Below are 25,798 nucleotides of genomic sequence, written 5' to 3'. Positions count from 1 at the left end.
CTTAAATGGACCAGGGAGGATATTTAACAGTTATGTATTTTTCTATGGTTAAAGATTAAAATAACTTTACAGAGATTCTTATTTCCGCTTATATTTTTAGAGGGTTATTTCTTGTTTAATTAAAACATTTATATTGAGTAATATTCAACATTAGAGTAAAATAAAATAAATAATTTAGAAAATATTCTAGCAGATGTATTTCCAAACCCTGAGGTTCCAAGTATTTTTTCTCTGTCATTTGACAGGTGAAGTGCTCTCATTAATTTCATATAATAATCATTTGAAAGGACTTTTGTGACTTTAATCTATATAACTTATAACACGGAATATAAAACGAAATATATGAGAGCTTTTCTTAACCAAAATACCGAAAAGATTGATTTTTGATCAACATGATGTACATTAGTGGAATATAAGGTAACTAGAAATGGCCGACGCCGACTTCCAATTATGAGACAATTTGTTGTTTACATTAGTCTGGTGTAGCACCCCGAGCAACAGCACTATCACTGCCTCCTTCATCTGACAGGACAGAAACCGTATATTCGGGTAGGTCCATTACAGTTATTTTAGTGAATTAATAACGAGTGAACTAGCGTCTGGTGGATTGATTTGATATTGTTATTGCTTGAGTTAGATGAGATATGTGTACACCTCCCACCAACCACATCTAAACCATTATATTAACCACAGTATATAGATTACTTCATAGGAGAGATATAGTTAAGGTTTATTAAGGTTATAGGAACAAAGCGATATATGGAGACTGACCCAAGAAAGTTGTCAGGGGCGGCACCTAATTCTTCATTATTAACGTTAATTATATTATTTTTTCTTGGTTATTATGTCATACTTGTATTATATCTTTGGTGTTAATGTTGTGTTTGATTTGGTGGTGGTGGTAGTTATTTTAGTCAAGGATCAGGTCGAGTTTTGTTGTGACTGAAGGTTTAAGTTTAAGTTGTGTTATGTATTTTTTCGAGGATTAGGTCTGATGTTATGTACTTATTCGAGGATTAGGTCTGATGTTATGTATGTATTCGAGGATTAGGTCTGATGTTATGTACGTATTCAAGGATAAGGTCATGTTATGTACGTATTCAAGGATTAGGTCATGTTATGTACGTATTCAAGGATTAGGTCTAATGTTATGTACGTATTCAAGGATAAGGTTGATGTTATGTGCGTATTCAAGGATTAGGTCTGATGTTATGTATGTATTCAAGGATTAGATTTTGTTCTATGTTATTAAGGGTTATGTCAAATTGTGTTATGTAGTCAAGGATTAGGTCTGGTAGTGGTGTTAGGATTAGGTCTGGGTTCATTTGAGGATCTGTTTTGAGTATTTGGTTTTCATTATAATATTTTGAGAGTTGACAAAATCATATTAACCCTTTGTTACCTTATCAAATAATCTGTAACTGGTTCTGGCAAATATAAAACTAACCATCACTGAACTAAACCAGAAATAAACCACTTAAAGTCCTGTCAAAATTTGTTCATTGTTACTAAAATCAGAAATGGTTTAATGATTGTTTTCATTTGGTAGGTTGTATGGGACTGTAAGTAAGTGTTGCCAGATAAAGGGGGAAATACTTGTAGATTTCCCCCGTTGAAATCATCGTCATCGAGAAAATTTAAGAATGGTGTAATATTTGTACAGATGAGAAGAGCAGATGTTAAGTGCCTGGAGTGATGGTGATGTTCTAAACTATTGAGACTTGAACTGTCAAATTGTACCATAACAAGTGAAGACAAACCAAGTGGGAATTGTTAATTATTATTTTGAAGGTGTTCCTATGAGGCATGAAGGTGTTAGAACAATGGTGTCTCAGGGAAGGTGTGCGGCTTTATGATAATGACAGGAAACAATATGAACTGATCGAATCTAACCCAACGATCTTAGATAAAGTGAAAATTAAAGGGACAGAGGCCAGTTTATCCCCTGATAGTTACGACCTGCCAATCTTCATTTGTGTGATGCCGCTGGTGTAGACTCGAGAGATCCGACATTAATTGTGGAGATTAATCTGAGCGGTTAGTCTGCCTCTCTTACTGTCATCATCACCCAGAAAGGGAAAATAGAAGGAGGACGAACTTGTGATATCACGTGAGTTATAGCGCGTTTTTTCCCAGCTGAGAAAAGATGCCCCGCCCCCTCCTCAAAAGTTACAGCTGATTGGCTGTTCCAACCTGTCCGATTTTGTCCTGAAGTAATAATGTACAGGTATTTCTAAACGAGTTTATTCATAATCATTGGAATGACCATCAACAGAGGCGGGAAATATGACTGTGAACAACTTCATATTTTTCCAGCCTCTTCTAACGGTCGTGTAATATTTAAATATGATTCTGATCTTTTAAAATGATGTTTTTTCATTATGTAGTATTACTGATATGTAATTTGTCTTAGTATGCCTTATTGTGAGTAAAATTAAGTATATATTAAATGCGTCCTCCAAAAGCGCGAATTTGCTACCAGAGTTTAACAGTTAATTCGTGCATAATACAGTGACCCCTCGTTTAACGAACGCCTCGGTTAACGAAATTTCGGTTAACGAACTGCCTTCCATAATGATCTTCAATTCGGTTAACGAACAAAAATTCGGTTAACGAATTTCTTACGAACCGACCTCAACATGTTTTCGCTTGCACTGGCCGGGCAACCAGCTTTAGTATCAGTCCGCCAATACATTAATCGGTTCTAGGGCTTAAATTCCTAACTATTTTAGTAAATATCAAGAAGTTTATACTATTCAATAATTTTAAAAGTTTAATATTCAATTTTTTAGTCATTTTAACAATTATTGAACATAATTGAAGGTAAAGTGACTAGTTTAAAGCGCAGCATCCAGCCTCTTAACACAGCAAACAGGCGTTAGTCTCTCTGTTTTCACTGGAGGTAACATCTTGCTTGAGACTCTCTTCAACTAAACGCTTTTTTCTGTGTTTCCAAGCAAATTATTGGTCATTTTGAAATATATTTTACATATTGACAATATATAATGCAGTACAGTGTTGATTTAAAGAAAATAATCTTGAAATACACCAAGAGAACTAAAATTTTATGGGTGAAATGGTGCCATGGGGTGACTTCTCTTCCACCCCAATGCCTTCTCTTCTTCCTTCTCCTCCACCCCCATTGTAATTCCCATCATCATCATCATCATCCAGGAGCCTTCTACATACACACCTCAAAGTAAGTGAACTTTTCTACCATTTTTGTTGAATTTAGGAAATTTTCGGTGAGCTGGAACCAATTACCCAAAAACCCATTGAAACAATGGTGTCGGTTAACGAACGACCTTCTGGAACGGATTGAGTTCGTTAACCGAGGGGTCACTGTACAGTACTTCTGATAAACTTCCTACGTGCTTATGTTTGAAATAATGAATGTACGTATGTATCTTTATATAATTTAGCCAAATATCTTTCTCGTCAGGAACGGTCATTCCAACAATTATGAATAAACTCGTTTAGAAATACATCATTACTTCAGGACAAAATCGGACAGGTTTGGAACAGCCAATCAGCTGTAATTTTGAGGAGGGGGCGGGGCATCTTTTCTCAGCTGAGATAAAATGCACTATAGTGTGATCTCCTTGCCTTTCTTCTCAGGTTGGCCATGAATGATTTCAGGATTCAGCTCTGTTTTTGGCCACGCATTCCAGTGAACAGATGGACTCACTTATTTGCTCCACCTAACACTACTGTATTTAGCATTATTTACGGTGTTAAGGTCGAGTCCTGCTCCGTACACACAGTCCCTGGTTTAGGAACTTATGTTCCTCAAAATGTATTTCTTTATGAGATGTTTGTTAACTGGATGAATAGATTATAAGGAAACGGTGATGTGCCGTACTGATGAATAATTAATTAGTCCCCAGATGCCAGTGGAAAACCACATACAGTATTTAGAATAAAAAGATTAATATTATCATCAGAGTGTGGTCACAGGTACACACATTTCACTTATCACCCATTATTATTGTGGTTGATACAGTAGATAAAAAAAATGCTCACCAAATGAATGATCGGTATAAAAACACAACATTGTATAAAATGTTTAGTGCCACACAAACAAAGCAGATGCATTATGGAAGGGTGCTTGTGTGTAGAAGTGATGCACAGTGTTCATTTTCCCACATTCAAGTGTTTAAATTTTTTTGTTTTGTCATGGGTGACAGTATGTATGAGAACTCTGTGTTTGTATGAATGGAACAATGGTTTGAAAGACTAAGACCCGGTCATAAAGATAATAATCTTCGTATGAGCAGATGTTCTGAAGCTGAGGATTGCATGTGTTGACTGCTGTTTGTTAGCTGTCCAGTTTGGGGACATTTGATGAGTCAGCTGGGAGTTATCAGTACCTGCCGTGTCAAAGCAATTATAGTGTTCTTTGAAAGATAACTTGTGGGTTTGGTGTGGCGGCAGGTGGTGAGGATGTGATGATGGCAGGTGGTGAGGGTGTGGTGATAGCAGAAGGTGGTGAAGGTGTGGAGATGGCAGAATGTGGTGAATGTGTGATGATGGCAGAAGGTGTGATGATGGCAGAAGTTGTGGTGATGGCAGAAGGTGGTGAGGGTGTGGAGATGGCAGAATGTGGTGAATGTGTGATGATGTCTGCCATCATCACACATTCACCACAGAAGGTGGTGAGGGTGTTGTAGAGGTGGCCGGTAATAAAGTCACAGGAAAAAAAGTCACAATTAATTTATGGTGGCCGGTAATAAAGGTTAGGTTAGGTTAGGTTACTGAAACTGATTGACATATTAACCTTAAAAAATGTGAGAATTCGATAGTTAACTTTTCTTTTTTTTTCTTGTGACTTTTTTCCTGTGACTTTTTTTCCTGTGACTTTTTTTCTGTGACTTTTTTACCTATGACTTTTTTACCTGGATTTGTTGTAGAGGGTTTTTCCCTAACTGACAGATGAAGCCATGATGAACTTAGCATGCAGACATTTTGTCACCAGTCTATTGAATACTGCATTATATTTATTAAATTTGGCTATGATAAATTTATTTTAGAGGCAATGAAGCCATGGTTAGGTTAAGTAAGGCTAGATTTATACTGAACCAGTGACGAAATGTCCGATAACCATTGACTTTTGATCTTTACACATATATACAATGCAATAAACCCTCTCAATAACAAAATCCCAATAATAGACAGGGCTTGCAAGAATGTCCCAATAATGTACATGTTGTTTATGTTTCAGCTGTCCGAGATGCACAAGGAGGAGAACAAGCAAGAGATTAAGGATGTTGATGATGAAGATTCTGATGATGATGAAGAACTGATCACCAGGGTCCCCAAGCGTAAAAGAACGGTTGAATCTGATTCCGAAGGTTCGGATACCGAGGAAGAAGGCTCAGACGAGGAAGATTGTGATGATGATGATGACGATGATGACGACAAAGAAGAGGAAGATGATGAGAGTGATGAAGAAAGAGGTTCAGAAGATGAGGGCGATGTTAGTGAGGAGGAGGAGGAGGAGGAGGACGACGACGACGATGACAGTGAAGAAGGTAGTATGTATTTTTTTTTCTAAATTAGTACAGTTGTAGATAGTTCCCCCTAATTAATGAAGATTCACCTTATGAAAATCTGAAGTCACCCAAAAAATTCCTTTTGTCGTAATTTTTTCTTCAGTAATAATGAGAAATGTACTACAATGATGCTCTTTTTTTATTTATTATTATTTATTTACTATGATGCTTATATATATATATGCAAGTAAATCACTGTAGTTGCGCGTGATCCAGGTATATGCTGATAACCACAAGGAAAGAAGAAAACATTGCATTGACTGGGGTAATGCCTCCTCAATATTACCTTGTAATTCAATTGACAGTAGGAATATTATAGAATCTAGTCTCATTAAACATACCGAAGCAGTCAACATGAATTTGAGTAATGGCCCGTACAAACTGGACAATTTTGTAATTAAGAAGATTTGTAACCAGGTGAGAAGGTTGGGTCACCTTACCCTCTGACCTGACTACAGACCGTTGCCGTGCTTTTTAAAGATTAGTAGGGTCATTACCTAATACCTGACCATTGTGGACCTGATCTCACCCTCCTCTGTATATATACACCTTGTTTTGTACTTCTCCTTAGTCTGTACTCACCCCTGAAGATGTGAATTACACGAAAGCGCTTGGGAACTTCGTGTTTTCTTCTTTCCTTGTGGTTATCAGCATATATATATATATATATATATATATATATATATATATATATATATATATATATATATATATATATATATATATATATATATATATATATATATATATATATATATATATATATATATCACAACCTTTCTTCATTATTATACAACACTCACAATGTTTATTAAGTCTACAAATAAGCTTCACCAATTGCCAACAATCACCATATACAGTATCTTATTCCTCCAACAATCACCACATATATCCAACAGTCATCACTTATTCTCCAACAATCACCACATATTCTCAAATGATCACTACATATTCTCCAACAATCATCACTTATTCTCCAACAATCACCACATATCTTACACCTCCAACAATCATCACTTATTCTCCAACGATCACCACATATTCTGCAACAAGCATCACTTATTCTCCAACATTCATCACATATTCTCCAACACTCACCACCTATCTTACTCCTCCAACAATCATCACTTATTCTCCAACAATCACCACATATCTTACACCTCCAACAATCATCACTTATTCTCCAACCATCACCACATATTCTCCAATAATCATCACTTATTCTCCAATATTCATCACTTATTCTCCAACATTTATCACATATTCTCCAACACTCACCACATATCTTACTCCTCCAACAATCATCACTTATTCACCATGTGTTCTCCAACAATCTTCACATATTCTCCACCAATCACCACATATCTTACTCCTCCAAAAATCATCACTTATTCTCCAACAATCACCACTTATTCTCCAACAATCACCTTATATCTTTCTCCTCCAACAGTCATCGCTTATAATTTTCCAACAACCACCACATATCTTACTCCAACAATCACCACATATCTTACTCCTCCAACAATCATCACTTATTCACCATGTGTTCTCCAACAATCACCACATATCTTACTCCTCCAACTCACAGGGGGACAAGTAGGCTCTTCACCACCACCACACACAGTTATTCGGCCAATTGCCTCCCTGTGTAATTACTTCTCATTTATTCTCATATAAATGTGGAAAATTATATAAACAAAATTAATCTGTATTCTTAAATTTCTTTTGTTAATTATGTGCAGTAAAGATGTACCATGAAACCTCTCTGTGATTACACGGAGGGGAAAGTCTATTATATCGAGGGTATGTTAGATGTGAAATCACCATCTAATTGGATTATATAGAGGTTAGAGTCCATTATATCGAGGGTCAGTTAAATATGAAACCCTCATTTTATAGATTACATGGAGGTATCGCTGTTGAGGTGTAAGAGAAAGTGTGGAATTTGGATGTGAATAAAAATTAGGAGGTGGTGAGGAGAACCCCCCACGATGCATGAGTGTAAACGTAGCATCGGCTGACTGACGGCGGTGTTCATGCCGTGTCAACAAAGCACCGTGGATTTAGAATGAGGCAATAATTGTGTTTTTCCTTTTTTGATAGAGAATACATCACCAATAATAGATTAGAGATGAGTTTATTACCACAGTAGCGTATTTATTATAGATATTGGTGTAACATTTTATTTAAGCTCATCCAGGTGTTTCCATTAAAATTTCAACAGATTTGGCTAAGTTTTTTTGTGTTTGTTTTTGTGTTTCTTTTATTCTTTTTTTATAATCTAATACAACAAACACTTTTGATGGAAATTATTTGTGCTTTGAGAGATATAGAGAGCTGGACTGATGATACTTCATGACTAAAACCAAACAGTTGTTTCCATTCAGTGACGAAAGAAAAATACACTTAAATAACACAAAAATCTTTCCAATTTTTTTTTTAATTTTTGCAATTAGGTACAGTACAGTGTATAGTAATTTTTAGAATTGCACATTAATTTTAGTTGTGAATATTCTTCTATCACTGGTGAATCTAATACAGTACTGTTTGAAAATTTAAAATTGTCCTAAAATTATTGGGGTTCCAATTTTATCTGCAAAATGTTTAAGTTACGAACCTTTAAAGACTTACAAGTTCATGGCACCTGGTCCACTCTTGGTTTTGCATGATATTACTTGCTCGAGAGCAAGGGTGCCAAAAGCACCTACCATTCCCTTTGTTGCCAGGTTTAGAACATGTTAGAATAATCCAGATTCATAGAACTCATTAGAATAACCCAGGGTGGTATAGTCCTCTGAATTTTATATGGTGTCAGGAGTGAAGCACCTTGCTTCTGAATTTTTCATAGGGGAAGGAGTTGGTGGTAGCAAACATAATGGAGAACAGCAAATAAGATGCCTGATAGCCAAAGTTGCTGTCTAAAAATGACTGAGGAAACTGCATAATTCGAGTCAGGACGTGCAACATGGACCTACACTCTGCGAGACCTGGACCAGCACTGAACTAAACAGATTCCTCTCCTCATAGCACACCGTACTGGCTGCTAGGGGTTGTCAGATGATTTTTTTTAGTTTCAATCAAAAATACAACATAGAACAATAGAACTAATGATGTCATTTGCCAAAAAACTACAGTATTATGATGACAATAGAAAAAAAGAATAATCCAACACTGACTATGGGATCTTTTATAATTTTTAAAGGGAGAAGATATTATCGCACATCGTTCATACTGGGCAGTGATGTAGCTGAAGGTTGCCAGAGTTCAGAGGAATTTTTTAAGAAATTCTGATTTTCATCATTTTCTATTCGTTTGCAGTGGGACAAGTTACTTAACATTTCATACTGTTCAGTTTGTTAACACACAGGATCAGCTCTGCTTATTTGACAACCTAATATGATTTTTTCAGTAACAGATAGTGAAGATTATGATTCTGAAGAAGAACAGCCAAGAGTCACCACCCATACCTCGTCATCCCAACCAACTCGCGCTGAAAGGGTTAATGAATCTGACAGCAGTGACAACGGAGATGGGGCTGGAGAGCCTTGTGCTATTTGCCTTGGACGCATGAAAGGTGAAATTGGATCTCCAGAAGGCTGTGATCATTCGTTCTGCCTTGATTGCATTCTAGAGTGGTCAAGGGTAAGTGTAACTGCATCTCTTTATACAGTAAGAAATAGTATCTTTTTTTTTTATTGTGTCATAATGTAATGTGTGTTCAACTGAAAACATTCCCAAGAGTTAAAATTGACAGTAATTACAACCATATTCATATGCAGTCGTTTCAGTAACTGGTTTCATACTATTTTTACTTTCATGCTGTTGTTAATTGAGTGTTTCTTAATGGCCATGAAGACGAGAAAACAACTTAAATATTATATTCAGGTGTTAGTTGTTTAACAATGTCTATGACTCCATGTTGTTTTTCTTACGTGTTATCTACAGACAAATAACACCTGTCCCCAAGATAGAACACCGTTCTTGTTGGTATTCGTACGGAAACGGATCGGAGGACGCATCATCAAACGACTCGCTGTTCAAGAAGTAAAACCCGATGACCACCCACCAGAAGAGGAAGAAGACCCAACTTTCTGTGAGGTAAAGTAACAGCAATGTAAAGCTACTGTTAAGGTCTACTACTACGACGACTGTGGCCACCAACCTCCCCTTATAGCCGTACTGTACCATCTCTACCATTTTATTACCTAATTATCTTCGTACAAATGTATCTACCCTCAACAGCTACTAGCATTTTTTTTTTTTGGGTGTGTGTGTGTGTTTAGTACAGTACAGTACAGTAAAAGTTTTGTTATGCAATTTCGAGATAGCCTTGCCAACTAAGAGGTTCCACTGTATAAAAGTGAGTTGGTGATAGAAAGGGAATACAGTTGTAGAATCCACTTCAAGTTTGCCTAATGACAACTGGGACACCACAACTTATCTTCCCTCTGGTCTCTGCTGCATTTTCTTGGTCATTGCACTGGGTTAGGTGATATAGGGATATTGATTACTAAAAAGCAGGTGGAGAAAGCGCTGGAGGTTAAGAGGGTAAATGCACAAACTTGGGGTTTTTAAGGTAGGGTACTGGTTGACAAGATCTGGTAACTGTTGTATCTGCATATGTATCATAGGTTGGGCTAAGGTGAGGAAGAAGATGACAAGTTGCTGCATGTAGTCTAGTATTATTATATTACTGTCTTCAGCCTGCTCGTATTCCTAGTCCCATGGAGGTCTGATAATAGGACTTTACCCCGTGTGTTTGTGTACACACCACACACGTTCATAAACAGAAACAGATAGATGAGTTATGAATTAGTGTTTAGTAGATTACTTAACTTAAGTTCAGTAGCTTATGGAAGCACTGCCTTCATGTGAGTACTATATGGTGATCATCTCTCTATTAGGGTTCTTGTCTTACTTCATAACTGCAGTTTTCCTTGGCAGGGCAGGAATCTCACCCTCAAACTTCACTTCATTCTTTCATGACATGCAGACTTTTCTCTCCCTCCTCTCCTAATTTTCTTTGTTTTCCACATTTGTGCCTTCTGTCATTTCTCATTTTCTTTGCCACCTGTTTGTGTAATGTGTGTTCTTGTTGGAGCAGCCCTTCTCCAAGTTACACCACTGGTTACTGCTTCCTGTAAAGAAAAGTTATGCTGACACATAAAAGTTTTGTAGAAATATGTTTGGAAAATTTTAGCCATGATGATGATAAGATAAGCAGTGGTCAAAATAGTACAGATTTGCTGCTGTAGCTACACAGGTACAGTATGTCCTCATGCTCCCTACTCAATAGATACTACTTCCACAATCACCGTTCTTGTGACTTACACTGTATATTTACCTCATACACCAAATACGGTATTCAGGATTTTCATGAAAATTATCATAAGTTATGCGTTTTATTTGTGTATTTTCTTATATCCTCTACTGTATATGGGAGATCCTCACCTTGCAATTAAAGGTTAAGGAATGGTGGAGGGAGAGACAAGGAAAGATACAGAGAGAAATGTAGCAAAATTTAAATATATCCTGATAAGTATTCAGGTTGTAGTGTTTGGAATAATAGTATTTTAAGGCTTCCTACTACCTTATGTCATAGTATTTTTAGATAGATGTATCACCCCTGGTTTAGTTTATAGAGGTAGAATGTGTTTGTCAGATTGATATTAATTTTCAGCTTTCCTTCCCTGTTGGCTGCTGTAATGCTTATGTGCTTTGCCTCACACAGGATGTAAGGGGGTGCCCAATAAACTAGCCCCTGTGCTGCATGGGGCAAATCTGAATCTTGTTTTTCAAATATTAATCTGTTTCAGCTGTACCAGAAATTTGACTTCATAAAGAAACAAGTTTTTGTTTGATCTCTTGTCTTTTATTAATAGCATGTTAAGTGTTTGTTATTAAATACTGTTTGGTATCCTTAACCTTCCCTGCATCATTATCTTGTACTTTAGCTACATTTATATTTTACTCTTTCTTATAAGTAATACTGTACTTTTATTTCCTTCATTTTATTCATATGAGAAAGCAGTAAGCATAAGTACAGTATCTCTACAGTATAATGGCGGACGTACATTCATGAGTTTGCCTGTTAGGTGTGTGGTCGATGTGACCGTGAGGACCGGCTGCTGTTGTGTGATGGCTGTGATCTGGGTTACCACCTGGAGTGCCTTGACTCACCATTGGCTCGTGTACCCATCGAGGAGTGGTTCTGTCCTGACTGCCAGGCTGTGAATGGTTCCTCGGCTGCTGCAGAGGTCTGTTGGATTAACTAATTGATAAGTTTTTGTTTCAAAATTTCACTTTTTACAAATTACCTTGTTTTTTTTTATTATTTTTATCATTTATTAGTACAGTCCGTGCTGTATTATGGATGGTTGAGAGGGTTCACAGGCTCAGACAAGTAAGACTAAGAAATGGGTGAGGTGATGTGAGCATTGGGCTGAATTTATGATTTATAAATAATTTTTAAGTTTACAATAAAAGAAAATGTATGACCTGACATCACTCCAAGGAGGCTCAAAACATCAAGATCTTTGGGTTTCAACTCAGGCTCAATCTTCAACACTGATGGGTGGTGCTAATATTGACTTAAAACATGTCTGCTGTGTTAACCTTGGCTCTCAATAAATGGTGGTTAGATGCAGTACAGTACAACAGTTTCCTCAAATGACTGAGTGGTGAGTGGTCTTGATGCCACAACAACCTACACATGTGCTGTTCCTTGCTGCTGTCAGCCACCTGGGATTTCTAGTCACACCCGTTAGTCCATCCATCTCCCTGCCAGTAACAGGTCATTCACCTGATAGCTGTGCATCCTAACAGTGCTAAGTAATGATAACACCCAGTTTATGTAACACTTAGGGATAGATTTAGCTGTGGCATACAGCTCCTTTGTTGTTTGTGTAGTGCACTGAGGTGAAGTTCAGACTTTATTTTTTAGTTTCAAGGAATATTTTCAATGATATCCAGACAACAGTTCAGTACCTTGTTCAGTTGATGGGTAGTTAGTGACTCCAACTTTGCCTTTACACTCATGGTTGACAGAAGCTCCCAGACTCATAATGTAAATTAATGAGCCTACCTTTTGAGATAGTATTTTTTAACCAGCTGGATATCTTGCTTGAGGGTGAGCAAAGGTTTATAGGAAGCCCCATTAAGGATGGTGGTTGGGGGTCTGAGGGAGAATTCTTCTAGATTGAATGAGCCTGTACATGATATTGATTATTCAATGAGTTTTATCGGCTTCTCTTTAAGGGATCGTTTAAGGTTCCTGTGTTAGGTCCTTACTGTAACTTTTAGCTGCCTCCCCCGACCATGAGGTGCAGGTGCTGGACAAAGACTTGTGACTGGAAATCCCAGTTGGTTGATGATGGTAATGTAAGGTGCAGATTCTGGTGATAAAACTTGCTCTCTTTTCAGGCCTTTGGTGAAACTGATGCTTCTTATCTCTCTTTTTGAGGGTGATGGTTGCTTTATTTGAGATGTACTAATTGTATATTAGTGCCACGTGTGTGGGTTAAATCTGGATAGAAACTCATAGACTTGCTGGCACACTGTACTGTACGTGGACCTCTTTGGTGTATGGAAGAAAAGGTTTGATATACAGTATAGGATATAACAAGAGGCAAAAAATTGGTCAAATGTTGTGGAAGAAGACATCAATCATGAAGGAGAGCAAAGAAATTTCAAAATAGAAGAAAAAAGGTACTGTAGCTGTTTCGTTTATGATCTATGATCCTCAGTGACTAACCTATGAGACCCCACCACACAGAGGGCACATGTCATAGGAAATCATTTAGAAACAGAAAACAGACTGGTTGTGACACTCCAGAACCTTGATAGTGTCATTAATCATTAACTGAAATCATAGTACAGGACAGTACAGTATTTATCCATCTGACTATATGCCATGTAGCCAGCCTGCCAGCCTTAACAGATCCTCGTGCTCCTTGATGGCATTAAGTATTGTATACTCTTTTACATGCTCCTGTAGTTAATAGTGTGTCTTGGTTCAGATTGAGCTACCTAGTCTGTTTTGTGGTAGTGAGGTGATATGGGGAGTATTTTCAATCGCTCCTGGGGAGTGTATGGTGCAAATTTTATGTATACAGTCTATCTATACACTGGTACCTGTACTGTGTGTGTGTTCTGACGACTTGTCATCAGCGGGACTGACGTAGTGTCCCTTGTAAAGGATCATTGTATTGCGGTGAGGCTTCAGTAACCTTAGGGCAGAGCAGTTGCTGGATTATAGTATGTTATAGGTAATACAAGGAGTGGTGAGCTGTGGACCAAGTGATTTGGAACATTAGCAGTGGATATTTATATACCAGATGTACTGTAGGCTACATATTATTTATATGATTTATATGTAAATAAAAAGGTATCTAATTATATTATGGTTTTTCATGTTGAGGGCATGTGGGTAATCTTTGGTTGCCTCTGGGAGTTGTGACCCTGTCCTGCCGGCTAAGAGAGTGCTTGGAACCACTACATGCCGTGCTCAGTTCCCATTCTGTGATAACAGATTGGTACTAGGAATGTCATCCAGCCATAAAACCTGCTTCAGATTTGCCTGATAGCAGCCATGACACCAGAACTGTGTCTTTCCCCTAGACTTCGCTGTATTTTCTGGGTTATTGAGTTGCCTGAACAGAGGGTACTGGGTGAGCATTTTATAGGCTCAGTTATGGATACTGTGAAAATCATTCTGCTTCAGCGCAGAGGATACTGTACTGTACAGTACATCCAATGGCAGTCGATGAAATACCATTCAAATTTTTGTATTTATATTTACTTTACAATTTCCTTGCATGTACAGCATATAAGAATCAATATCAAATGTTATTTCATCATTCTTTTCATCAGGTATTTAATTTTGCTAACTTGTACCAGGCTGAAATAGAGGATGGAGAACTACATGACCTGATACAGGATGGTGCTCCCAGTTCATCTCTCCCACATTTGCGTCCCGAGCGTGCTGTTGAGCGGCCGAGGTTGTTGCCCCGTACCCGTGCCTCAGAAAGGGTTCGTGCTCGGATCACCCGCTCTCGACAGCAGAGGGCTGCAATTTCAGAAAGTGAAGTAGAAGAACAGGAAGCAGTACTTGAAGCCATAGCTGTAAGTTATATATCTTTGTTTTTGTCTTGTTTCCTGGTCTATCCTCCGGGACAGTCTCATGTTTTGTTAACCAGCTAGAGACCTGATCAGTTGGGTTAGAATATTCTAGTTTGAGATAATAAATACTGTAAGGTTATAGAAGGCCCTTTTGAGGGTGTAGATTTGGGCTAGGTTAGGTGGGGGGGCTGACTGAAATCCACCTCATCCGGATAATGGGCCTGTGTACCATATTTACTTCTTGTCTGTTGATGAGTGCTTTACTGTGCTGACCTGTGGAGCAAAGGAATGGGTATAGATCGAATTGATTAATAAGCCCATTAGATTTTACTTGGTCCTTGTAATTAACTTGCTGAAATCCAACACGGTGTAGCTCAGTTCTTATGTGTAAATTCTTCTTCCCCCTCACCTGTTCCTTTGCCTTGCTGTAAATGTTAAGTACCAGTTCAGAATTTAATATCCCATTGTCTCTCTCTCTCTCCCCTTAGGCAGCAGAAGAGCAAGAAGCCGGTGAGAGTCGTAGCAGGATACAGACCAAAAGTGCCACGAGTACCACGTCACGTCGAACCACCAAAGCCCCCAAAAGAAAGAAGAGAAAGATCGTACGTAAAAAGAAGAGAAAAGTAAGAAAGAAAAGAAAAGCCACCAAAAAAAAGGCGACATCCACGTCAAAAGCTGGCTCAACGGGTGTCAAGGCTAAACGCAAAACTAGGAAAACAACTCGAAGGAAGAGGAAAACAAAGAAAAGGAAAAAGAAGAAGGTTGGTACAGAGATATAAAAACAACTTCATATATGTCTATCAAAAGTGTGTGTGTGTGCGTGCAGATAGACCATGTAAAGTAGAACTCATTGTATTTTTATGAGGTTCCTTCTCTATGGGGCTCATATTAACTTGAGATGTAAATATATAAAAAAAAGTGGAAACTGCATGAAAGCAAAGCTATATTTTTGGCCACCATAAAGACCGTTCATTATTAGCTATATTTCACCTAATTATAGTTTAGGTTAGGTTCATGTAGCTCAAAATACAATGGTCTGCTCAAAACATACATTTTTTCATGGTAGAATTTCTTTTACATTGAACAGAAAACGAGTTAATCCCCACTAAAGTCTGTATGGTACATACACGTCTTTAATGTGTAGTTAGTATAGTAGGTGACCAAGAGGATTCAGACAATGCAACATGCTAACCAATGATAATTAGATGCCATGAACACCTTATTTTCCCATATTTATTTTCACTTGGATGAGATACATTTTGACAAGTATCCCATTGAGGGGTCACTGTCTGTCAGTTGTTATATTGACAACACAATTCATGTGATTATTAAACATGAAGGACCATCAAATTTTAGCCAATGTCATTAATGTTTGGTTTGATATTCAGTGTTTTTATTGTCGTTCCAGTGACACTGTTGCTTCAGGGGTGTCCCTGTTTGAGATAGTTTCTTACTTTGACGAATTCTCCTGTTCAAAAGTTAGGTGCAGGTGTGTGTACACTAGTATGACATCATAATTCATTACCTTCCAACTTATAATGGTGACTGTTGCTTCATCACACCCATTCTTTCACCTGTTTGTAACGTAGGGCAACTTTGTCATGGGTTCTTGAGCTCTTTGATTGGGCCTCTCCATGCTGCTAGTGATGTGCTATTATCTAACTGATCATCTTCTCTATTACTGCACAGCCAACCTCAGTGAGAGAACATATACAGCAGTTACCTTCTCTCCAGCTGGGGATGGAAAGAAGGCTCGAAGTCTGCTCTGTGGGCCAGTGTCTGATCGATCAACCACCACCATGCCATAGCAATCTCCCCAGCCCTATCTGAATCTTCGTTCACACACTAATTACGTTTTGGTTATTAGTTGTTTTGACACGAGTTTCTTTTGCAGGTAACCAAGAAAATTAAACTTCCCACCCCAGCAGTGACCCCAAAAGGAAGACTAGCAGAGGTTCTAGGCATAAAACCATCTAAACCATGGGAACTTGTACCAACAATGCAGCCTTCTAGTAAGGATGGAGGTTCAGGAACCATGAGATCAGCACTACCTCATCTCTCTCTCTTAGGGGTTAATGCCGACGTAGACCTAAGTACCGAGTAAGTCCATAAACATTTTCAGTTGATGAATTTGAATTAATTTTTATTAAACAATTTAAAGTTTTAGTGAATGAGAAGCACTGTAAAGCCTCTGCAGGGACACCACTTCTCATGTTCCAAGTTGACCTCATCTGTATGAGTTAACATCTTTAGAATCATTTGTATTGTCAAAGACTATTTACAGGTTGTCCAGGAAATATATTATAGAAATGTGAAAAAAGAAAGAGAGGATTGTGAAAGAGCAATTAAAACTTTGGGAAGGGTCGTCTCAAGGCTGTGGAAGTAACTGAATATCCGGAGACAACCCAAAGAGTAAATTATGACGAATGAAAAGGGATAAATGGTCATTAGGATCACTATTTGAACAACTACCAAATATAACAGATGAGAGAACAGGTGAAATTATCCCGCTCAGGATTTGAAGGAATTAAATCTGTAAATTGAATGAGGAACCACGAACAGACAGAATCACTATTAGACTTTTTAAAGATAGAAACTAATAGACTGGATGACAGGTGTACACAAGCTAAATATGACAGAGGTAAGGGTTACAGAAGAATGACAATACAGTTGGTATGTATATATGCATGTATAGCCCCCCGTATAAAAGTATAGGTGATGAGAATGAATACAAAATCACAATAGAGTAAATGTCACTTATACCAGGGGAAACATTTGGCAGAGTTATTGTTGAGAGGATCAATATAAATACAAATACCATATTAGAAGAGGAGCATTGTGGATACAGGAGAGGAAGAGTTTTAGTGTGGCTCAGGAGGAAGAAGCAGAAATGACGGTGTTGAGTTATTAGGATGAAGAGAAATAAGATGTGGAGGTGGATTACAGTTCCCTTGGGTGATATATTGAGAGAATGGGAAGTGATGAATTTTTTAAAAGTTTGTGTGTGTGTGTGTGTGTGTAAACCAGTAGTGGGGAGGAGATGAAAAGTTGAAAAGAAAGATTTGCTACAAGTAAGGATGAGCAAGGTGGACGTCCAGCCAGCAGCACTGTGTATGAATACTTTGGGTGGTTTTGGGGGAAGAATGTGTGCTGCTGGTGGGTGATGCTAGGTTGTGTGAACGGCTGAGAGTAAACCAGATTGATAAATGGGACTTCATTGTGGAAAGGGGAGTATCACAGCAGCACATTTCTATCTCAGCAATTTAAATGAATCACTGACAACAATAATGGAAGAATATGTATTAATATTTGTCTTTTGTTCCCCCCAAGGCCTGATGAATATGGAGATGCTATTCTGGCAGCAGGAGTAAGAAGAAGGCGGGTGATGGACACCAGTCAAGCCCTCGCGCGCCGTAAGGCTCTCTCAGTCAGAGCTCTTATGTCCCATACCTCCCTTGTTACTTCAGTAGCAAAACCTAGAAAAATAGAAAATAACAACAACAACACAAACATTGCAAGTGATTTATTAGGCACAATAATAGAAAGCCAATCACTCATCCTCAAACCTGTTCATACTCAAAGTAAAAGCAGCAGTGTTCTTAGAGCTCCCATCAGCACAGGTAGTCCAACAGTTGGCCGTCTACCATTAAATGGAAGAATAGTGGCCAATACTAGGGCGGCCGGGCCCGAGTCACCGGGTAAGCAGCAGTCAGGTGGGGACGGGAGATCCACCTCGCCCTCCAGACAGCAGCAGCCCGGGCAGTCAGCTGGTGGCGATGGAAATTCCCCACAGGGAGGCCACAGCAGACCTCCTGGTGATGACCCAACGGGCTCTAAGGCGTACTCTTCCTATCTGAAAGAAAATAATGGTGATGGGAGAGAAGGAGGATCTCAGTGTGCGGTACCCAGTGGCAGCTGTAACGGGAGCGAGAAGAAGGAGAAGAAACAGGACGACAAAAAGAAAAATGACGACGAGGATGAGATTGATATTTATAGCGACATTGAACCAGAAGTACCTGAAGGAGAAGAAGAGGAGGAGGAGGAGGAGGACGACGACGACGATGACGACGATGAGGAAGGCGACGCCGAAAACTTTAAGGCTGACGTTTCGGTCACCGCTACGTCAGAGGCCGATAAAAAATGCAACGACGAGGAAAATGAACCCGAGTCCAGCGACGACGAACTGGTGATCGACGACAGTGACAAACCGGAGAGTAGAGGAAACCCGGAGACGGTAACCCGGAGAATAGTCATTGAGGAGTCGGAGGAGAACAATGTGGTGGGGAGTAGTAACTTGCCGGGGTTAAATGACTTTGAACTGGAAGCCGTGTCCGATACGGATACCCCAGAGTTAGAGAAATCTGCCAATAGTTCAATTTCTTTATCCGACAGTAATATGGGGGATCATGAAGTGACTAGTAGCACAAATGAAAATGCAAATACTAATAAATCTGATCATCTAGTTAAAGAAATATTTGGTGAAAGTGACGAAGAAAAGAGTAGAGATAGAAACAACCAGCCCATCGTCGGCTTGGAGGGGCTGGAAACCGAAACCATATCCGATAACGAGGAGATCAGCTTCGACGATAACGACGATAATATCGAAGAGGGTGAAATTCCGAGTGAGACCCCCAGGCACGCTACTCCCCCCACACATCGTCCTCGCGTTAACTTTCAGATCCGTCGGGTGATAGAGGTGTCACCTTGCCTCAGAGACCAGGACGGGGAATACGAAGAGGGCGAGATAATCGACGAGAATGCTAAACGTAGAGAGAAAAAGAAAGATAAGAAAGAGAAAAATAAAAAGGAGAAAGATAAAGAGACAAAGGAAGACGAAGAGAAAGAACAGGAAGACCCAGAGAAGGATAAAGAGAACACAGTCCCCGAGGTTGAGCCAGAGTCACCCAAAGAACCGGTGGTTGCCGTCCCTGAGAGGCCAAAGACCCCTCCATTAAAATTAAAAACGAAGACCAAGCAGAAAGATAAAGAAAAAGATGTTTCTTTTAAGAAGGTCTCCAAAAGTACCAAAGAAAGAAACTATAGAGATACTGAGAAGGAAGACAGAGATAGAAGAGGGGCAAAAAATAATAGGAATAGAGACGTACAAGACATGGGTCGGGATAGAAACAGAGACAGGGAGAGGGCGGGCGAGAGGGAGAGAAATGCCGACAGAAACCGTGACTCATCAAGCCGGAGACGAGTGAGGGACAGAGAGAGAAAAAAAGAACCGAAGAGAAAGGAAATGGAGAGATACAACGTCAGAAAAATGATCACGCAGAAGGAGGAAGAGAGAAAAAAGAAGGACGAATTTGGCCGCGACGTAGCGCTAAGGTCGAGATCTAGATCGAGGTCCAGGCGAAGATCCAGATCACGTTCAAGAAGGCGGTCTAGATCCCGGTCGCGTCACGGCTCCAGACCTCGCAAGGGCAGAAGAAGTTACTCGCGTTCGGTGTCTCGTTCCCGTAACAAAAAGCGGGCAAGAAGAAGGAGCTACTCTTCCTCCTCCTCGTCATCCTACACGTCCTCAAGTTCCAGCTCGAGTTCCAGTTCGTCGTCAAGGTCGAGATCTCGAGGGCGAAGCAGAGACAAGAGAAGAAGAAGATCGAGAAGCAGAACAAGAACGCCAGTTAAAAAGAAGCCGGAGAAGAAGAAGCCCCCTCCTCCTGTCAAGCCAAAGGAGAAGACCAAAGAAAAACCTAAAAAAATTATTCCAGTTGTAGAAAAGAAAAAGGAAAGGAAAAAAGAGGATAAGAGGAAAGATCGCGAAGTAGAGAAAAAAGAAGAAGCAAGACTTGAAAGGGAAAAGAGGAAGAAGAAGAAGGAAAAGTCTCCCTTGCAGAGTAAAGAAGTGTACCAGGCTGGAGGAAGTATTATGGTAAGTGTTAGTTTTAATAGAGCACCGGGAAAGGAAAATAAAGAAGGTAAAAAGAAAAAAGAGAGAAATGTAAAACTAGAAGGAGAAGCAAGAAAGAGAGCAAGAAAAGACACTGCAAAAGCACGTGGAAGTCCCTTCAGATCTTGGTCAAGAAGCCGTACTCCATCCCCAAGTGGCAAGCGAACGCCGCTCCAGGATGAACCAATGTGGTCACCAGATCATTTGGCTGAAACTCGCAATAAAGAAAAACCGCCTAAGAGTCCAGAAGTAATAGATTTAGATGTGATTATGGTCACACCACCACCTCAGGAACCCATCCTCATTTCTGATTCAGAAGATGAGGGTATCACTCGGTTGCCTCCAGATTTAGGCACCACACCTGTGCCTCCTGTCAGACCTCAGGGACCTAAAACTCCTCCCGAGCCTGCTGTTAAGTTTACTCTTTCAAGCAAGCAAGTGCTCAAACCTATAAATAACCCACTGCGTGACGAGGAAGAGGAGGAGGAGGAACCCCCGGCTCCAGCAAGAGGACCCAATACTCCACCAGGTCCTCCTCCTGAATCAGATGAATCTGTGGGAAGAGCAAAATCTCCCACAGGTGGAGTACCACATTCTCCTGCTGGTTCTCCCCCGGGTTCTTCTCCAGAACCGGACGTTTACGATCCTTTCGAACCGACAAAATCTCCGTCTCCTCCAGGGTCCCCTCAGCAGGAGGCTCGGGTCAGCAGCAGTGATCAGACAGAAACTGTGGAAAAAGCCTCGCCTGAAGTTGTTTCTGCACCAAAAGTGGCTTCTCCTCCGCCCTTACCTACAGAACCACCAGAACCTGAAGAGCGTCCACCTGAGCCTCAGAAGCCACCCGAAGAGGAAGCCACGAGTACTGTGCCCCCTACCACAGCTCCTGCTGTGTCTGTGGCTGTGAAAACGAATACTGCCCCTAAGGCACCCAAGGCCCCAAAAGTTCCAAAGGCAGCAGCAACAGTATCTACAAAAGCAGTTGCCCCAAAAGCAGCAGCACCTGCTGCTGCAACCCCAACAAATCCCATAAATCAAATATTTCCAGGACTGCCAGCCAATGTTGCTAACATTCTTTATCCAGCAGCCATAGCAGCAGCAGTACGCAGTGCAAGTGGTGCAGTAATTCGTCCACAAGTTTTACAGACTGTGGCAGCTCCAGACTTCTCACGGCCTCCCCCGGCAGCCAACCCCTTGAATCGCCCTCCCCCGATGACCATAATAGCTCCCGTACGGCTTGGAGAAAAGGGAAGAGCAACACAGAATGGAAGAGATGTTACACACACTGATGTTATTGACATGGATCTGGACTCTCCAAATTCGCCCGACAGTTCTGACGTCAGTGACATGTTTGAACCACCCTCACCCCACTCAACGCATCAGTCAGAAAAGCCTTCTCCTCGGAAGACAAGAAGCCAGGCAAGAGCAGCTACCATGAAAGTGGGTAAAGGTGGTGGAGATAAATTTGATAATCTGTTTGGAGGTCGAGGAGGACGCAAGCATAGCACACCACACAAACATAGGCTTGGCAAAAAGGCAAAAGCTGGAGGTAGTGTAACATATTTATTGCATTTCTTATAAAATTATTCTTGATGTATGATTGAATACCTTGAGTGTGATGACTTAGCTTACCATATTCAAGAAGTTAATAGTACTGTACAGTATTTTCCAATTACAGTCCAGTACTATATAATTAACAGAACAAAACCACACAGTCCAGTTTGCAGTTTTCCAGATAAGCAGATGTGTAGTAGTTCAACCTGTTATTAATATACTGTACTACAGTACACTGCAATAAGTGCATGATATATACTCATGTTTGTATGTATAAATTAACAGTTTACATGAACCGACAGTCCTTATACAGGTAACACTAATTAAAGAATTTCATCTACTGTTATTACCTTTACTTACAGGTAAAAAAGGTGAAGGTAATGAAGAAGATATCCCCAGTTCAGCCGTTGACTTACAAGTGAAAGAAAAGGTGAGGTTGTGTGGGAATCTTTGTATTATTAAGCTGGTTTGAGAAATCAATAGTTTTACAAGGAAACCATTCAAACTTTTAAAACCAGAAGCTGTGTGGCATAAACTACAATATAATTTACCTACAAATTGATCTTAAAAAATGGTGTTTCTAATAGGAATAATCGTGATGATATATGATAATACTAGTGGTGGTAATGATGATATATGATAATAATAGTGGTGGTAGTGATGATGATATATGATAATAATAGTGGTGGTAATGATGATGATATATGATAATAATAGTGGTGGTAATGATGATGATATATGATAATAATAGTGGTGGTAATGATGATGATATATGATAATAATAGTGGTGGTAATGACGATGATGTATGATAAGAATAGTTGTGGTGATGATAATACTGTATCTAATAATAATAGTGGCGAAAATGATGATAATATTCCATCTCTATCTTTTTCCACAGTTCCTGAAGAAAGTGCAGCGACAGGAACGTGTTGTTGAGGAAGTGAAGTTGAGTCTCAAGCCATTTTACAACAAGAAAACTATAGGTAAAGAAGACTACAAGGAAATAATGCGCAAATGTGTACAGAAGGTGAGTTGGAGGTCTCTTCTCTTGTCTGTCTATCATGTGAAGGGATAGGATTAGCCCAAAGTTCCAAGATGACCCCCTTATTGTGGAGAACTGTAAGGGTGGATGGAAATATGATGGTAAATACATTTGATTAATTTAAGGTTTGAAGAAATGCAGGTTGTAGGCTGCCAAACAAAACAGATGATGGAAGCTTGTTGTAGAGGTGTACTGCACAGGGAACAGACAATGTGCTCTTGTCTCTGTCTACTAGTGATACATCAGGTTGGCACAATAAGCATCTTGTATGCAAGTAAGGTGAGTAAGTACGTTGGGGGTTGACCGAGCATCGCCAGACAGTTGATTCATGGAAGCAGGTACAGCATAAAGAGTGAGGAAGAGACAGTATCCTCCCTGGGCCAGGGTTTGAAGGCTGCAACTGGCTGAGCTGTCAATATAAATTCTAATGATGTTAATAGTGATAGTCTATTGTTGGTCAACTTTTACCGTATTACACATATTGTCAGCATAGTACTGTATATAAAACTGGCGGCAACATCATTGGTAAATTTTTTTGTATTTATCCACTCGGTAGTGAAGAAAGCCTGGTGACCTCCACCTAGTTATATAGTACAGGGAGTAATAGTGTACCAGTGGTAAGACACTGTTTATGAGACTCCAGGTTAGAGTTGAATAATCATATGTTCACCTCATCTATTGTTTGATTTTTATTATACTTACATAGTAGTACTTTTCTTATTCCCGCAGGTCTGTCATAACAAATCAGGAGAGATAAACCCCACCAAAATCCGTGGTCTCGTACAAGGCTACATCAAGAAAGTCAAGTACTACCGTAAGAAACAAGTTGGGCTGTCTGACCAGCCTCCCACAAAACCCACTGCCATTGATCCCTCAGCACCAACCTTTGTTCTCATCCCTAAAGCAACCAAACCTCCAACGCCTATAAAAAGTAAAGCTTAGATTATTGTAAATTTTTTAGCAGGAATTATTGTTCAAATTTGGAGTACATTTACTGCTCTATGTAATATGATGTAGAAAGACCTGTTTTTCAAAGACTGGAAATTTCTGTTAGGTAATATTATGGACCTTCAGGGCTGGTGGAGCTGATGTAGAGTATGACTGATTTTGTATGTTTTTTTATTTATTTGATATTTTTTTTGTTATTTTTTTATGATAAGCATGAACTGTACATTCTTGGTAGGAAACTGGAACATGTTAGGAATACTGTATAGTACACGAAGATATTGTAATATTATTTAGCTATTTTCATGCAGGTGAAATCTATTATGTACTGGGTCATGTTATACTATTTATAAAAAAAAAATTAAAGATGGTCGGGAGCCCCTCAAAAATAATTTGTGGTTGTCATTAGTGTTATAACTTATGCTTGTGGTAAATATTTGTGATGTGACTCTGGGCTAGTGATCCTGAGGACAGCTGTCAGCAAGATGCTGGTCATGGTGACTGCTTGCCTCATGTTAATGTTGAATCTCTATTGCATTGTTGATACCCTTTTACTACATACCAAAACCATGAACATATTTGCCAGAAAACCTCATATATTTTTAAGTGCATTTTCCAAAGCACAGCTGTGGTAAAGATGATAGAGTACAGTAAATGGTGAAGTAAGAGTAGAGAGGAGCCAGTACTTTTGATGGCTTGGTATGATGGTTGTGTTATATGTGAATACCTTATTTTAGGAAGGTGAAGGAATCATTATAACATCACTTAAAAGTTGTGGTTAACAAATGCTCTGAGGTCTCTGCATTGTTCTAGTGTTCATAGAATATATATACAAATGTATATTTACTTGTTGGTATATTGTATTACCACATCAACTTGGTATTCACACCTAATTTCAATGGATCATTGACAACAGGTGTCATTTAATTTCAGTTTAGTTCAGTGCAGTTTCCTCCACCAACTACAGAACCACACACACACACACACCACAAAGAGGGGCAGACTCCATTTTCTGTAATGAACAAAGATGGACTGACAGCTATGTTGTGGCAGACCCACCAACTTTCTTGATAATGAATAAGAATAATAACTTAAGAAAGTTATATAAGTATCTTCTCTGTTTGTAGTGGTTATGTATGTAAAAATGTTTTCATATCTTTTAAGTGTGTATCAGCATAAATTGAATAAATTTAAATAGATTATGGTTTATTTTATTACATATACTGTACCACAATGCATCTGCTGAAGTTTGTACTATTTAGTATTTTACATGAAATTATGACAACTATGATGTACTGTATATTGATTGATGTCCATACTGTATATGAATGGTTACTGGGCAAATATAAATTATGTTTATAGATTATGATGTATAGGTGGACACTAGAATAAAATATTAGTTAATTGATCCGAGTTCACAAGAGGAGCTGTGCAAGCGGTATATGATACACCATCTAGTGGAAGTAACAAGGATATGGATTACTGTACAAGGTTTTTGGTTAGAATTGATTTAAAGAAATCCAAATACACGGGCCATAAGTCATGAACTGAAAAAGAGAAGTGTGTTAGTATTATTTAATGATATGATTACTGTAGGATGACGTGATGACATGTAATTGGAGGTGAAGAGGGAGAGTTTAAGAGATGTGGAGGCAGTACAAGATATTAGCCCAAGGAAGTGCATTGAAGGTGTG

General features: G+C 39.1%; 1 protein-coding gene across 2 annotated transcripts; it reads left to right on the top strand.

The window, feature by feature from the left end:
• The first annotated feature begins 317 nt into the window (after positions 1-317).
• Positions 318-25,306, top strand: LOC121866010 (PHD and RING finger domain-containing protein 1-like). Of its 2 annotated transcripts, XM_042365580.1 has the most exons (12): positions 318-549; positions 5,222-5,531; positions 8,962-9,194; positions 9,498-9,650; positions 11,648-11,809; positions 14,451-14,675; positions 15,161-15,433; positions 16,567-16,772; positions 18,003-22,111; positions 22,479-22,546; positions 23,016-23,144; positions 23,889-25,306. In XM_042365580.1, exons 2-12 carry the CDS (start codon positions 5,231-5,233, stop codon positions 24,099-24,101), a joined length of 6,072 nt encoding a protein of 2,023 aa, XP_042221514.1. In that variant the 5' UTR covers positions 318-549; positions 5,222-5,230; the 3' UTR covers positions 24,102-25,306. The 2 variants fall into 2 exon arrangements, with proteins under 2 accessions (XP_042221514.1, XP_042221515.1); XM_042365581.1 differs by lacking the exon at positions 11,648-11,809.
• The last annotated feature ends 492 nt before the right edge of the window (positions 25,307-25,798 follow it).

Source organism: Homarus americanus, unplaced genomic scaffold (assembly GCF_018991925.1).
Source record: "Homarus americanus isolate GMGI-L3 unplaced genomic scaffold, GMGI_Hamer_2.0 scaffold9729, whole genome shotgun sequence".
NCBI classification, from domain to species: Eukaryota; Metazoa; Arthropoda; class Malacostraca; order Decapoda; family Nephropidae; genus Homarus; species Homarus americanus.
This window is presented reverse-complemented; position numbering and strand designations above follow the sequence as displayed.